Source organism: Batrachochytrium dendrobatidis (genome assembly GCF_000203795.2).
Source record: "Batrachochytrium dendrobatidis JAM81 unplaced genomic scaffold BATDEscaffold_17, whole genome shotgun sequence".
Classification (NCBI taxonomy): domain Eukaryota; kingdom Fungi; phylum Chytridiomycota; class Chytridiomycetes; order Rhizophydiales; genus Batrachochytrium; species Batrachochytrium dendrobatidis.
The window spans coordinates 99,891-114,259 of record NW_006281115.1 but is presented as its reverse complement, the minus strand read 5'-3'; the positions used below and the strand labels follow the sequence as shown (position 1 = coordinate 114,259).

General features: G+C 39.0%; 6 protein-coding genes across 6 annotated transcripts; 4 read left to right on the top strand and 2 right to left on the bottom strand.

The window, feature by feature from the left end:
• Positions 1-135: 135 nt before the first annotated feature.
• Positions 136-2,739, top strand: BATDEDRAFT_92427 (uncharacterized protein; the record flags this gene model as incomplete). The annotated part of the gene is made up of 4 exons (XM_006682648.1): positions 136-398; positions 655-905; positions 988-1,488; positions 1,565-2,739. 4 exons carry the CDS (start codon positions 136-138, stop codon positions 2,737-2,739), a joined length of 2,190 nt encoding a protein of 729 aa, XP_006682711.1.
• Positions 2,740-3,440: 701 nt separating this feature from the next.
• On the top strand, positions 3,441-4,516 carry BATDEDRAFT_92321 (glutathione peroxidase; the record flags this gene model as incomplete). Its single annotated transcript, XM_006682647.1, has 3 exons — positions 3,441-3,471; positions 3,566-3,876; positions 4,011-4,516. The coding sequence occupies 3 exons, from the start codon at positions 3,441-3,443 to the stop codon at positions 4,365-4,367; spliced, it is 699 nt and encodes a 232-aa protein (XP_006682710.1). The 3' UTR covers positions 4,368-4,516.
• Positions 4,517-7,766: 3,250 nt separating this feature from the next.
• Positions 7,767-9,174, top strand: BATDEDRAFT_92429 (uncharacterized protein; the record flags this gene model as incomplete). The annotated part of the gene is made up of 5 exons (XM_006682646.1): positions 7,767-7,857; positions 7,931-8,100; positions 8,183-8,274; positions 8,385-8,841; positions 8,929-9,174. The coding sequence occupies 5 exons, from the start codon at positions 7,767-7,769 to the stop codon at positions 9,172-9,174; spliced, it is 1,056 nt and encodes a 351-aa protein (XP_006682709.1).
• Positions 9,175-9,301: 127 nt separating this feature from the next.
• BATDEDRAFT_28200 (uncharacterized protein) lies at positions 9,302-10,333 on the top strand (the record flags this gene model as incomplete). The annotated part of the gene is made up of 2 exons (XM_006682525.1): positions 9,302-9,986; positions 10,095-10,333. The coding sequence occupies 2 exons, from the start codon at positions 9,302-9,304 to the stop codon at positions 10,331-10,333; spliced, it is 924 nt and encodes a 307-aa protein (XP_006682588.1).
• Positions 10,334-10,500: 167 nt separating this feature from the next.
• On the bottom strand, positions 10,501-11,457 carry BATDEDRAFT_92452 (uncharacterized protein; the record flags this gene model as incomplete). Its single annotated transcript, XM_006682612.1, has 1 exon — positions 10,501-11,457. One exon carries the CDS (start codon positions 11,455-11,457, stop codon positions 10,501-10,503), a length of 957 nt encoding a protein of 318 aa, XP_006682675.1.
• Positions 11,458-11,907: 450 nt separating this feature from the next.
• On the bottom strand, positions 11,908-12,774 carry BATDEDRAFT_4525 (uncharacterized protein; the record flags this gene model as incomplete). The annotated part of the gene is made up of 2 exons (XM_006682488.1): positions 11,908-12,556; positions 12,611-12,774. Coding segments are annotated over 2 exons (813 nt in total), but the record flags the coding sequence as incomplete, so codon positions are not given.
• Between the last annotated feature and the right edge of the window lie 1,595 nt (positions 12,775-14,369).

Genomic DNA, 14,369 nt, shown 5'->3' with positions numbered 1-14,369 from the left:
TTTCCTTCCTTCTTATTGATCCTTTCTTTCCTCCCTCATCCACTGCTAGTCGAAACTGCATTCGTCTAGCGAGTTTGCTTTTTTATTATTTTTTATCGATACGTTGACGCCAGTTAGAACATCAACATAAGAAGGATGCAATCATCTGCTGCATCAGTAACTAACTTGAGTCGGTCGAATTCAAAGATTACATATCGTGCAGGTTCTCCATCTATTTTAGCACCTAGCTCTGTTCAAGCACCAGCTAGTAATGATCCACCAGAAACTACAGTTCGTGAATACCGAGCTTATTGGTTATATGGTGCTGGACTTGCTGCTTCGGGTGGCATTGGACGACTTGTAGGATTATTTCTTATTGATGACCTTGTGAAAGGTGCCGGAGTGTATGAGCAAACAAGGTGAGCGTAGACTGTGGCGTTTTTATCAGAATCAGGTTGAATATTAGCCATGACAATCCATCTGGAAAGTAATGGTTCATGTCAGTCCATCTGGAGAGTAATGGTTCATGACAGACTTGATTACTATTGTGGTTCATGTCGAATCACTTTCCACTCTGTTCATCTAGTCTTGGTCTGAATGCACTCGTCTTTTTTTGTAAATACACTAACCATTTGCTTGTGTTGTGTGTGATGGCCAACATTTATATTCATATAGTCTACCATGTTCTGGCCCATCTCCAGTAAATGGAACTACTCCAAACTGCGTTCTTCCAATTGGTGGTTCGTATATCAATACAGTCAGTTATCTCGGATTTGTTGCTACTGTCGCCGTTATTATCCAAATTTTCGTTTTGTTGGGATTGTCTGCTTTCGGTGACTATGGATTTTATCGGCGTAGTTTGTTGATTATCACAGGTGTTGTTGGTGCTGGCGCTAGTATTATCATTCCTTTGGCTTATACTCCAAGTATGTTGCTTTAATATTTAAATACTGATGAAACCATAATTATATCTGAATGTTGACACTTTATCTGGTATATTGCGTGCAGGTCTATATTGGCTTGCTGGACTATTGCTAATCATTAGCACGTCGTTCCAGGGATTCTCGACTGTTTTTTTGGAAGCCTATTTTCCTTTGCTTGTTCGTTGCGATCCTCTTGTCAAGTTTCATCAAATTCCTGCAAAATCTAATGGAAATCCGTCTGATACTTCCACTCGTACTAAAAATAGTCAGGAGCGTCAAATCAATGATTTTGGACAAGTTATCGAAAGTGTTGTTCTCAAAACAATGCCTTACCACGAACGTGCTAATTGGGTGCAGATGTACAACAACGTCTATGGGTTTGCAACCTCGTTCATTTTCCTTTCTGTAGGTGGTGGTCTCATTAGTGTTGTTGGAAATGGAATTGGAATCAAAGAAGGTGTTATTTGTGCTACTGGCGTGTTTTGGCTCATTGTTGGAGTTATTGCAATAAGGTATCTCAATGCTCGTCCTGGACCCAAACTTTCTCACGGCACTTCCCGTGTCATATTTTTTTCATGGAAAAAAGGTGATTATTGGCTCATTACAAGAACTGATTGTTGGATTAGCCGTCTTATTAACATGTCATCTTTTTACCATGTAAGCCTTGCAATCGTTCAAAAATCGAAAGGAAATCAAACACACCTTCCGTTTCCTCGCTTCCTACTTTTTCTTTGGTGGTGGTATGAACACCCTCGGCGTCGTCAGTGCTTTGTATTTGCGGGATATTCTTCAACTTAGCGACTTTCATACTCTGACTATTGGAAATCTAATTCCCGTGTTTTCCATTTTGGGATCTCTGGCTTGCGTGCAAATCCAAAACAAATCGCATATTTCTACACATATTATGCTCCTTGTTAGCGTATCCATGTTTGCATTGATTCCAGTTTATGCTTTGATTGGAGCATTCACACATACGTTTGGTTTGGTTCACGCTTACGAAGCATACATTCTAAGTGCCTGGGGTGGATTCTTCTATGGTTCATCTGTTGCATTTACCAAAGTCATGTATTCTGAATTGATTCCTGCTGGACAAGAGTGTGAATTCTTTGGCTTTTACGTTCTTACTGACCGTGTTTCAACATGGCTTTCCTCGGTTATTATTGGATTCATTGCACAAGGAACCAGTGCACGGTATGGCATGATTTGGTTGATTGTGTTTTTCCTTGTATCGTTGCCTTTATTATGGATGGTAGATCTCGATCAAGGACGCCATGATGCCAAAATTCTTTCCAGCGGTTCTGAACAAGAAGTGGTCATTATGCAAGATTTTGTTCCACAAGGTGCCGAGTATGATAGAGAGTTCCCTGAACAAGAGGATAAAAATGATTTTCCCATGAAAGTGGATCCTTATCCTTCAAACAGTCAACCCAGTCGTGCCAACAGTCCATCTCCATATGCTGCATCAACTCGTTCACGCACTCCTCAGCCCCATGATTCTCCAAACGCCAATACTTCTTATGCTAAAGAGAATTCATCTTCACGGGATACTCTTTATACTAGTCATCCAAATATGAGCGATCAACCACCATATCCTACCATGCCGACATCTATTGCCACATCCACAGCATTTCGTCCACCTCCATCCAACTATGGAACAGCAGGTGGATCAATACGTTCAGATACATTGAGTACAACTGCAGCAAAAGGCACACTGCCTTATGCTCAATCTCAAGTGCCAGCGATTCAAATGCCGCCATCAGTTCATGCTTCTTCTCTTGACCTGTCAGAGTTTCCTTACATGGAAAATAGACCTTCATCTCGTCCTGTCAACTCCTAGACCAAGAATCGATAAAAATAGTGTGTATATTGGTTATTTTTTACCATGTTTTTTAAAACAATATATGCCAATCACTATTCGTTTTTAATCTGCATTCATGGGTTGGAGATGCATTTTGCAGTCGTATTCACGTAAAATGGAACACCAAGAGTGACGAAATACATAATAAACAGCTAGTTTTATAAAACGATGAGTGTCGATTTGCTGGACAACACTGTTTTAAACCTTTTAGTTGATTGGATATATTTCTGGGACATGTCATTATTGTTTATTGAATAGAACGCAAAGGTATCTGTGAGTTTAGACTGCAATGAATGTTTATTCAAGTGAGAATTCTATTCAAGATGAGTTTGTAGTAGGAAATCAACCCTTGTATATACTTGAAAGCAAATCAGGCGAGATACAAGAATGTACCATTTTATATGAACACGGTTGCAATAAGCGCGAGCGATGGATATTCACACATGCATTATTCCAACCGATTGCTTGTTAGGATCAACAATAAAGATCTAAAGCTTCGTAGCCATGACGTCTTGTAAATACTAGATGACGGCATCGGATATTTACAGTATTTTACAGTCAGTTGGAGTTTATCCGTTGATATTAGCCAACCTGGCAAGATTCATGCGTTGCTATATATTCAAGGGTTAGTCGAGCCAATTGCTTGGTCTGCATTCAACTGTTTTCATTGCAACTTGATCATGTCTGGTGAAATCACACTTTACACTGTTGGTAAGCCATCTATGTCTTGATCATGATGAGTTGTATCCATTGCTATGACCATCTTGTTAATAGACTGCGGTTTTATCTAACTGTTCAATACCAGGCACTCCTAATGGATGGAAGGCATCCATTGCCCTTGAAGAACTTGCTCTTCCATACAAGGTTCATGCCATTTCTTTCAAATCTTCAGAGCAGAAGGAAGACTGGTTTCTCAAGCTAAATCCAAATGGTCGTATTCCCACTATTGTCGATGGCAAGAGAGACAACTTTGCGGTGTTTGAAAGTGGAGCAATCTTGCTGTATCTTGCAGAGCACTACGATCCTGAACATAAGCTGCTTTCTGCTGATGCTAATCTTCGTAGCCAAACAATTCAATGGGTTATGTGGCAGATGGGCGGATTAGGTCCAATGATGGTATTTAAGATTTGCTCATGTAAAATGACTCTTATGACTGTTTCTATCCTACTTGGGATAGATAATCAACTCTTTGCACTTTACTACTGCAAACTGGTCTGATGTTGTCAACTCATCTCATCTTTGATATACAGGGTCAAGCAAATCACTTTGTTATATACGCTCCAGAAAAAATCCCATATGGTATCAACAGATATACTGATGAAACCCTTCGTCTTTTTAAAGTTCTCGAAACCCAATTGTCTGATGGTCGCGAATACATTGTTGGTAATTATTCTATTGCCGACATTGCATGCTTTGGATGGGTTGCTGCCTATGATCGTCTTGGTCTGCCTCTGGACAGTTTACCGCATCTTAAAAAATGGTTGTTCCGTGTTGGTGCACGAGATGCTGTCAAGCGTGGTACAAATGTCCCTACCAAATCTACTTTGATTGAAGATGGCTTCAAAATAAATCCAGTCAAGCCTGTTGAAGTTGAAATCAAAAAGTAAACTGCTCGACAAAATCAAGAGTCGCTGTTTATTCTTTTCTACACCAGGTTATTTAAAGTCGTGGTATTGAAATATCCTTTGCAGCTTGACATTCAAAGTTGGTGTCACTGAATCCTGGTTACCAATAAAATTCTATATTTTGAAATGCATTGTATATTGTTGCATCCGACTTTTGGCGCCGTGTAGTATCTATCAATAACCCTAGTCGAGCATGTATGGTTTCGTACTAGTTATTTACAGCTATATTCACGTAAAATGGAACACCAATTGTCAGTGTATAATAAACAGCCAGTATCATGGAATGATGGATGTCAATTTACTAACCAGCACTGTTTACTGGTTTTTATGAGATTGAATACAAGTGGAATTTGTAAAGAATTGAGAGCAGATGGCTTCAATATCTGGATTCCAGTGGATGAGTCTGGGTTTAATCTTGTTGATCTACAATGTATGGCTATACCAAAAGAGGAAAAGTGAGTTTAAAAATAGTTTAATTTTATGAGCACTATGATGAATATTGTGTTGATTCAAGTCAACTTGTAGTAGAAAAGCACAATCGTTTTGCATTTTAAATCAAATCAAGCAAGGCAGGATAGATATAAAAATACTATTTCACTGGTTGCAATAAACTTTACTGCTCCTCAGGAAATTTGTAAACTATCAAAAGTATTCGCGTTAGCATTTGTCTGCAAACCATCAAAACAGTATGGCTGATATTGCTGGAGACCAAGACACACAGTCAGAAATAGATGGCACTCGAGATGAATCTTTTCAACAAGAAACAGACACTAGTGATAAGCAATCTACATCTTTTGATACAAGCAGCTCGACTATTCTCCATATTACTGAACCAGCAGTTAAAAGTCATTCTTCTTTAAACAGCACCTCTCGCGTTTCCATTACACTACCACCGCTTCCTACTGACTCTACTTACTCTCTCAGTGACCTATCATTTCAAAAAAAAGAGTCGGATGGTATAGACTATTCAGATGAATATGCATTGGCTCACGAGGAAAGTGTCATTGAAGCCATGCGACCACTGCATCATGGTAATACAATGAGTGAAGTCAGCTTGAACCAAGTAGAAACAATAGAAAATATAAACGAAAACTACGACGAGGCATACAATAACGAACGTCCATACATACAAAGAGAAAATACGAACACTGTTCACGAAAGGTCTGATGATACTGAACAGTATCCAGATGAGGAAGATACTGCATTGCTAGACGCATCTCATGTTCGTATCATGCATTGTTGTAAAATGATTCATGTCTTGTTTATCATCAATACATGTATGGGATTGAATGTTCAATCCTGTTTATTCTAACCAACATGTTGATTCAATGTAGCCGTTGATGAAACGAATCCAAGATGCCATACATCATCAACTCACTACCCATATAAACAAACTTGAGCTCGAGGTTCGTGAAAAGGAAGAAATGGCAAGAAAGGAAATCAAGCGTCGAGAAGAGGTTGGTGTAGAGTTGTATACCCTCCAGCAACAACTGGCTCGTCAGCAAGCAATGCTAGAAGAAACAGAGGACAACTTTGCTATTATTCGCGGATTGCGCGAAGAAGGAGATCGCACCTTGAAGCACACAGTTGCAGAATATAAACGTGAACAAGAAAAATATCAGCTGCATAGCAAAAACTGTAAGTTTAGTCACGACAATAATTACTTGGAGTGACCCAACCTAGATCAAAGCCATTCATGACAAGGCGATACTAATTCAGTCGTGTTTTATTGGATGTTTTATTTATATTGGATTGTATAGTAGAGCAACATAAGCTTGAACTTGAAAAAATATCTCGGTCTTTAAGACAAGTAGATTTGTATAATGAAGAGCTTCGATCTCGCATTCTTGTTGTAAAACGATCCACTCTCAAAGCCGAAGATGATATTATGAAACAAGAGATTGAAAAAAAGCGCCAGGTATGTTTTATTGGAATGTTTGATAGTTATTTCAATTCAATCTGACAAACTAACACTTTAATGTTAGGATTATTTTATTGACCATCTTACAGAACAACTTCGTAAACTCCAAGAACGTCGAGCAGTTTATGACAATCAACTTCAGGCACAGCAACGAGAAACCAAAGCTGCTGTTGAGACTCTTCAAGATGCAGCAACAGAAATGGAGGTGTGTATTTGAGCTGTGTAGAGTATTGGTTGTATTAATTCAAGCAGTTTGAAAATATGGTTACAATAGTCAAACAATCTAATATACGATTCACCTTGATTCAACTAGGCAATCCAATTTGAAAAGCGACAGTTGCTTAATCAGTGGAAAAGCAGTTTAATGGGCCTTCAACGACGCGATGATGTTTTATTGCAGCTGGAAAAGGCGATCGAGTTGAGTAGTCAGTATACCTTGATCACAGCACACTATTTTCAAAAACTAATACTGTGAATTCAATCAGAAAAAGCAACGAAACCATTGCTAGCATGGAACGAGAGATTGGAGGATTTCGACGTGCTCTCCGACAAGCTCAAACTGAAGGAGAACAACTAACAATGATATTAGGAAAACTTGAAAACGAAATTGATTATATCAAAAGACAGATTGCTACAATTAATGATCAGCAGGAAAAACTCAAAGAGACGTATACTGTGTATATGAAGAGTCTTGGTCATGCCGAAAAAGATCTTGGTCAATTGCAACAGGTATAACAGTTTGAGCTGTGTAGGGGTGTTGCAAAAGTGATTGACACACCCAACCACTGTTTATACCATTTTGAATGTATAGGAACGGCAAGCAGTACAACAAGAAACAAACGCTGTGAAAAAGGCTTGGACACAAAACGCAGCAGCAATTCAAAAACTGGAGCAAGAGATTGCAGATCGACTCCAGGTTCAACTGTCATTAGAAAAGGGCACCCAGAGTTTCAATCGCGACGGAACTAAACTGCGTGCCTCTATCCACGAAAAAGAATCCAATATTGCTAATATTCAAAATGAACTCAGTAGTATCAAACTGGAATCATTGAATGTAGCCGAAAGAATCAAGGCTATGAAAGCTCAGGCAACCACTCTTGATGATGAAGTAACGGAAAAAAACAATTTGATTGGAAAGTATGAACAGGAGATTCGCAGACGCAACGATGAACTGGGTAAACGAGCATCGGATATGGACCTGCTTAACAAAAAATACAGCCAAGTGACGGGTGGAAATGAGGCAAGTGATTTTAGATTAAATGATTACACATGTATGAATTGATGGACTCAGTTTATGATTGAATGCTGATGTGGGTCATATTGTGTTGACTTGATAGGAGGAGCATATGGGACCATTAGAAGCCACCATTCACAATCTTCAAAAACTAGTGCACACCAAAGAGCAAGAATGCATCCAACTACAACAATTTTGGTTGCGTGCACAAAATGAATTGGTAGCAATGACCAAAACATCTTTGGAGATTACGGATGAAACTCAAAGTCTGAAAATGAAACAAACTGTTCTTAGTCGCAAAAAACTCGTGGTGAATAGTGAGTACCATTTTCATCTACTTGTTCAGAATATATATGATATTTGTATGCGTCTAATTGTCGAATCTTGTAGATACATTCGAGTCTGAGGAAAAGGAGATTTGTGAACATAATCGTAATATCAAACAGCTCCAAAATGATATGATCAAAATCAACATTCTTTTGTCTAAACAAACAAACATACATGGGAAACTGGAGGAAGCAAATTTAGAATTGGAACAAGAATTTCGTTTTAAACTCAAGGTTGGTTGAATGTTGATGAATCTTTAGGCGTGATGAAAAGGTTATATTTACAAAAGGTTACATTTTACAAAATGGAGTGTAGCAAGCAGAGTTGAAGTCAATCCAAATGGAGCATGTGTTGGATGGGCTTAAAAATGAAAAAAGCCAAGCTCTTACTGGACTAATAGAAGCAGAGTAAGTCAATGAGTTGAATTGCCTGGTGCTGCATTGAAACGTATACAGTATGGTCCAACTATTTGGGTTATTCACTTGTTCATTCTTGATTGTTTTTATATCTAAATCAGGCGTCAAATGATGCTTTGGGAAAAAAAGATTCAATTGGCCAAGGAAACACAAGCTGCACTAGATCCCAATGTTGGTGCAACTGAGATCCGTGAAATGGGTCTTGAAATCCATCGTATGAAACTCCGATACTCAAGTATGCTCAAACTCCAAGAAAAGATGATTGGAGAAATGGAAAAAAGTGTTTACCGTCGTGAAAGCATTTCTAGTCGAGGTCAAGCCAAAGGCAAAGGATCCGTACAAATCTCACTTCAAAAAGCCATTGCAGAATTAACAAAAAAAATCAAACAAACCATCCAAGATGTCGAAGATTGTCATCAAGATATTCAGATGTTGAATAGATCAAAAGATACAATGCAACGCCAGATTGATGAAGCTAATGAGTCGAGTCATATGCTAGTGGAGCGTGAAGGTCAACTCAAAAATCAGATTGAAGAAGAATCTGCAACCAAAATTGTGGTAAGTTGAATGATATTGACTGCGCTCTTTGGTATTTCAATGCAAACGTACTGAAATGTCAAACTATTGATTGTTAATATCAACCAGCTATCCAGTGAAACTCTGATTCAACAACGTCAATATCGACGGTATCAGGATTTGCGTGATGGAAAATACACTTTTGTTGGACAGAATGAAATGGCTCGTGCAGTAGAAGGTACCAAGGCTATAGAGAAATTGGGTAAAATCAAGAGAATGATTAGCAACATTCATCAAGATGGAATGGTGGAAGCCAAACCATTAGTTTCTAAATTGGACGATTTCTTGACTAAACAGCTTGAAACTTTTCAATAAATTACAACTAAAGCGATGCAAATTACTATTGGATTTAATCAAATTTATTGTAGTTGTTGATTAGCAGATGGTCGGATTAGAAGGAATAAAACATTGCTGATTGAATTGCTCAATTAGATTCGAGTATATGCAAAACACCACATCCACTATCAAGACTAGAGCTGCTGTATGTATCCAGCGACATGTCCGCGGTTACTTTATTCGCCATAGACTACAGCAGGAGCACAAGTCAGCAACCACAATACAGCGCTTTTATCGAGGCCATCAAGTACGGATAAAGATGGCACGAACCCTTCAATTGAATCCTGATTCTACTACACAAGAGTTGTCCCGTCGTGTATCTCGACAAGCTCAAGCTACTATCAAATGGAATGAGCACAGATACCAAATACTAAGAAGCACACATGCGTCTCGTATTAGTACAGAGTGTGGTAGAGAAAAGGAAAGAGCAGCTATTAGGTTGCAGGCATGGTGGAGAGGGGTGTTGTGTCGTCGATTACACCAAACATTGATGTCCAGACGCAGTTTAAATAATCAACCAGATTTGGTTCAAGACAGTCATTCATCCCATAAATGTGATTTACAACACAATCTCATTGTAGCAACAGTTGTTGAAGATATTGTTTTAAAGCTCCGCCAACCGCCTATCCAGAATGTGGATATGGAGCAACTTAAAACTAAGTTTAGCCAGCTGGATGCCGAGTTAAATCTATACTACGATCGCAACAAACCAAAGAGTCGTTCGCAGTTGTTGATGACCGAGTGTCAAAAACGACGGGAGCATATTCAAGCCATGTTACAGAGAGCTCAGGGTATTTCCCGCTTGCATGTTTATTAAAATATTGGAGCAGTAAATCTGTCTAGACTCGCATATTACTAATGTTGTTTCTAATATTTACCATTCATGTTCAACTACTCAGCTATAGGCTCAGAGTGGCAGGGTGAGGATTCAGTTATAAATGATCCGATTCACCCAAATGTCATGTCAAGATGGCGACATGCACATCTTGATGCCTTACGTGCAGCTAAACAGCCATGGTGGAAACGTGTCCCAGAAAGTTTGTATTCAACTAAAAAGGAAACGCCAACACAGTATAGGGTAGATGAGTGGATCAACGAGATCAACCAAGGTCTAGAACCCAGTGGACGTATTTTTTGATATAAAGAAAGTTACCTATTCAAGATCTTTGCTCAAATTGCACAAGATGATCCTAATATAATCCATATCGTCAATTTTGGTTATCAGCATGCTTGCAATAAGATTGGCATAAATCAAGCGAGCAATTTGAATAAAAATATAAATCAAAATGGTGGAATAATAATACTTTAGTCATCTTTAGAAAATACATGGCGGCCTCTGGTTTGAAATTGAGTCATTGGTTTACCACTGCCAATGACACCAACACGAGCATTGGGATCGTCTGGAGTGGAAAACATGCTTTTACGCTTCAAGCCTATAGATTGCCAAGATGACTTGTCACCACCCGATCCGTTCAAAGGAGCTTTTTTCTTGGCAACAGTTCCTCCATCTGATTTACCAGCAAACTTGAGCCATGCATTCTGTCTTTCCAGTTGCTCAGACTCGACTTTGCCTGGTCCGTCTCGCTTGGCCTTTTTTTTCTTAAATTGCTTATTGCCATCGCCTATAGCACTTGTTAATGCATTCACTGAAGTAGATTTTGCAGATACTGATGTTTTTATTTGTCCCTCTACAGTTCCCAATGGCTGCTTGATTGAATCCACACTCACCTGCTCGACCGTTTCAAACCCAGTAAAAACAATATCATAAATGACATTATCTGATGTAGCGACAGTATTCAAGCCAACCACTCTTGCTTCATAAAACTGGTCGTCTGTCCACCGGGCAAGGACAATCTGTCCAGCTTGCCATGTCTGACTGCCATCAACACCAGAACTGTTGGATTTGGAAGGGTTGCGATGTTGAGCCCAAGAAGGAACATGTCGCTTAACAGGAGCAGAACTAGCTGGGTTTGTAGATGTGGCGGGTGATGGTAGTAGTGCAGCAGATGTCTGCAGTTGAAAGAGCGAAACAACTTCTGCAAGATCATGACTGAGTTTAAGTAATTCTTCATTGGTTGGGTCTCGTTTAAGTGCTTCATTGACTTGGTCAAGTTGAAACTGGTAGTTTTCCAACTCTTGAGAAGCAGCACTGTTGATAGTGGTGGTATGACTGCTCATGATAATTGTCAATGGATGATTTCTAGTCAATGCAAATGCCAGAATGGTATGTTGAAGCTCGGCAAAAAATGAAATTTGACCCATACATAATTTGATAGCAAATTAAAATGTGCATTCAGTTCATTTCACGGCCGTATTCATGAATAGTTTTTTGTAGTTTTGAAATAAACTATTTGAATCGTTGCTGTGCTGATTAGAAACTGAATGTTTCATTCAACTGTGTTGATAAAAACTGGGTTTGAACTTTTATTTTTATTGTCAATCAACGTTTCTATAAAATACTATCAATACTTGTAATATGTCAAGTTGCAAAAAGACCAAATCAATCATTTTTTACACATGTTCATTTTTAAACTGTCAACGAGACTATATAAAGCAAGTCCAGCTAGAATTTACAATATCAGTAGACCTGCTGTGTATGGCATAATGAGATCCTTGTAACTACGCAAAGATGGCCTACACGGTCCAGTCTTCCATTTTTAGAAACATCCATGGTGCAGGATTAAGATACCTAGACACTTCAATATCCGTATCAACTAGTGGATACGTACCAAAAAGTTGCACCAAGTCTGAAATGCACATGGATCGATGTAACTGATGATCGTTCTTTGTCGAAATACCATCGCTTTGTCCAAAATCTGCCATGACTTCCAACATGAGATCACGATGCTGTTGTGTGCTTTGACCGTTTTTTTGAGTATCCACCATTGGAAAGTTAATGGTGAGGGGTGCTTTACCAGTGATGGCACTTGCAATAAAATTCATGGTGATATCCTCGCAGTTTTTGATGGTATCAATGTAGGCGTGAACCTGTTGTGGAACCATGCATGTATATATGGTAAGATACTCTTTTCGGAAAAACATTCCTTTGGTGAGCATCATGCTATACTGATGTTTAGGTTCAGACGGACCATATAGATACTCAAACTCCCATTGCTTTGGATCATTGCTGTCATGCATTGATTTGATTCTGTGCGAACGTGGATAGAAGCCAACAAGTTGATCAGGATTGTATTTCCATGCATTAAAGGCTACATCAAGTTGTGAGAGTGGGATACGAATGTCGTCGTCAACCATTAACACAGCAGGTGTGCGAATAGATCGGATTGGGTTGAAGCGATTGTTGAGAGAATCAGTAGTTTGAAGAACAAGAATTACCGCTGCATTGGTACTAGTGTTACCACTTTCAATCAACTCTTGTATCTTTGATCGATCTACCCGAGTGTCACCATCATACAGAATTGCATGGGAAACTTGAAAAAGTTGAGCAGGCGGTTTAACTTTGGGATTATGCCATGAAATAAATACAGTATCAACGAGATCTGATTTGGAATAGTGTTCAATCAGTCGTAGCACAGTTTCAACTCTATTAAAAGTAGAAATCAAGACTGAAAACTTGTTCAAAACTGGTAAAAGTAAAGATGGATTGAGTTCAGCCTGCTCGAGATAAGAATTACAAACGTGATTGTTTCTTTTTGAATTTTCCCAGTGTTTCGTCTTGTTCATATCCTCTTGTTGGATATTATAAAGGTTGAGTGATGAAAGGTCGCCATCATTAGTGTTTAACAGTGCCGAGCGCACATAGCGCTGGGCTGAAAACCAACGAACAAAAATATCCACATCAAACTCTGAATCCCATTGCAATGTGTGATTCATGTACAGATCCCATGGTTTACGATGACCAAAACAAACATAAGATGTAGCCATTTTATGATGGAGTTGGGTAGAGAGATACTGTGACATTGAAGAAACAATTTTTGGTGAAATAGTGATTGCAATGGGATATGTGGCTTGACTTGAATCGAGTTCATCCCGTCGACTCAACCAAGGCATATCCATATAGATTTCACTCAATGCATCAGCAAGCCCGAATTTCGACTCTACAAGTTTCTAGTAGCCATTCAAAACTATAATGTTAGTTGATTGAATTGAATGCACAGTATATAAAACTCACCTCGGATAAAAGTTGAAACGTTTCAAAATTTGGATTGACTACCATGACATCCGTATCGATATCACCCAACGTGTTACGTATGGACGCAAAGGCAGGAAACTCGAACAGGGTTAGAGTATTTTTTAATGGAACCACAGATTTGGCATTCAGAAACACGATGCGGTCGTAATCGGTCAATGTCCAAAGTAGAGCGGCAGAAAAGTGCTGACAATCCACAGATGAATCGCTTTGCTCAAATTCAACAATTGAAACAAGTGTGGTTTTGCCACGGCTGTTGAAATTGATGATGGCTTTTTGGAGAATATTTTTCAGTAGGCGTTCGCAAAGAATAACTAGGGGAAGAGCGGAACCTGTTTGTCGGAGAAGAGTAGCCAAAATCAAGACAGACTCGAGATCTGAGATTGTACAAAGTGTAGTAGAATATGCAATATTGACATGCTGCGAAAGTGCATTCAAATTGGTAAAACCTAGACTAGGCGCGGGTAGGGCCATGTCATTAGGCATCAGAGACGGAGTCAGTGTCATGAGAGTAACTATAGATATCAATAGGCTTAGTAAGGCGAGGGTCAGTATTATTCGGATCAATTTGGGGAATGTCAGAGCATTGCGAGCATATGATGAAATTTGAGCCAAACTGGAAGATAGAGATGAGAAAGAGAGTCTGCGACCATGAATATAAGTATGCTCTTTAAATTCATCTTGACTATCCTCATGATAGAGGGGTGAATGGGTCGAGAAGGGGGATTTAGTAACACTGAAAGTTTCAAGGACGTGCATAAATGACGATTGATGATAACTGTATTTTCGGAATAAAACTCGAGTAGCTTGAAGACTCGAGTTTTGTTCTAGTGAACCCGCTTGAATTCATTTCAAGCAAGGCGCAAATTGCGGCATGATTTTAGCCTGAATGATTTGATAACGAAAATGGAATGAAAATAAAATGAAAATGATAATGAAAATCAAGTTTGGAATGTTTTATCATTTTATTCCCGCCAACTCTTGGGCCGATATTCCCGATTACCATTCGAATTGAATTAACACT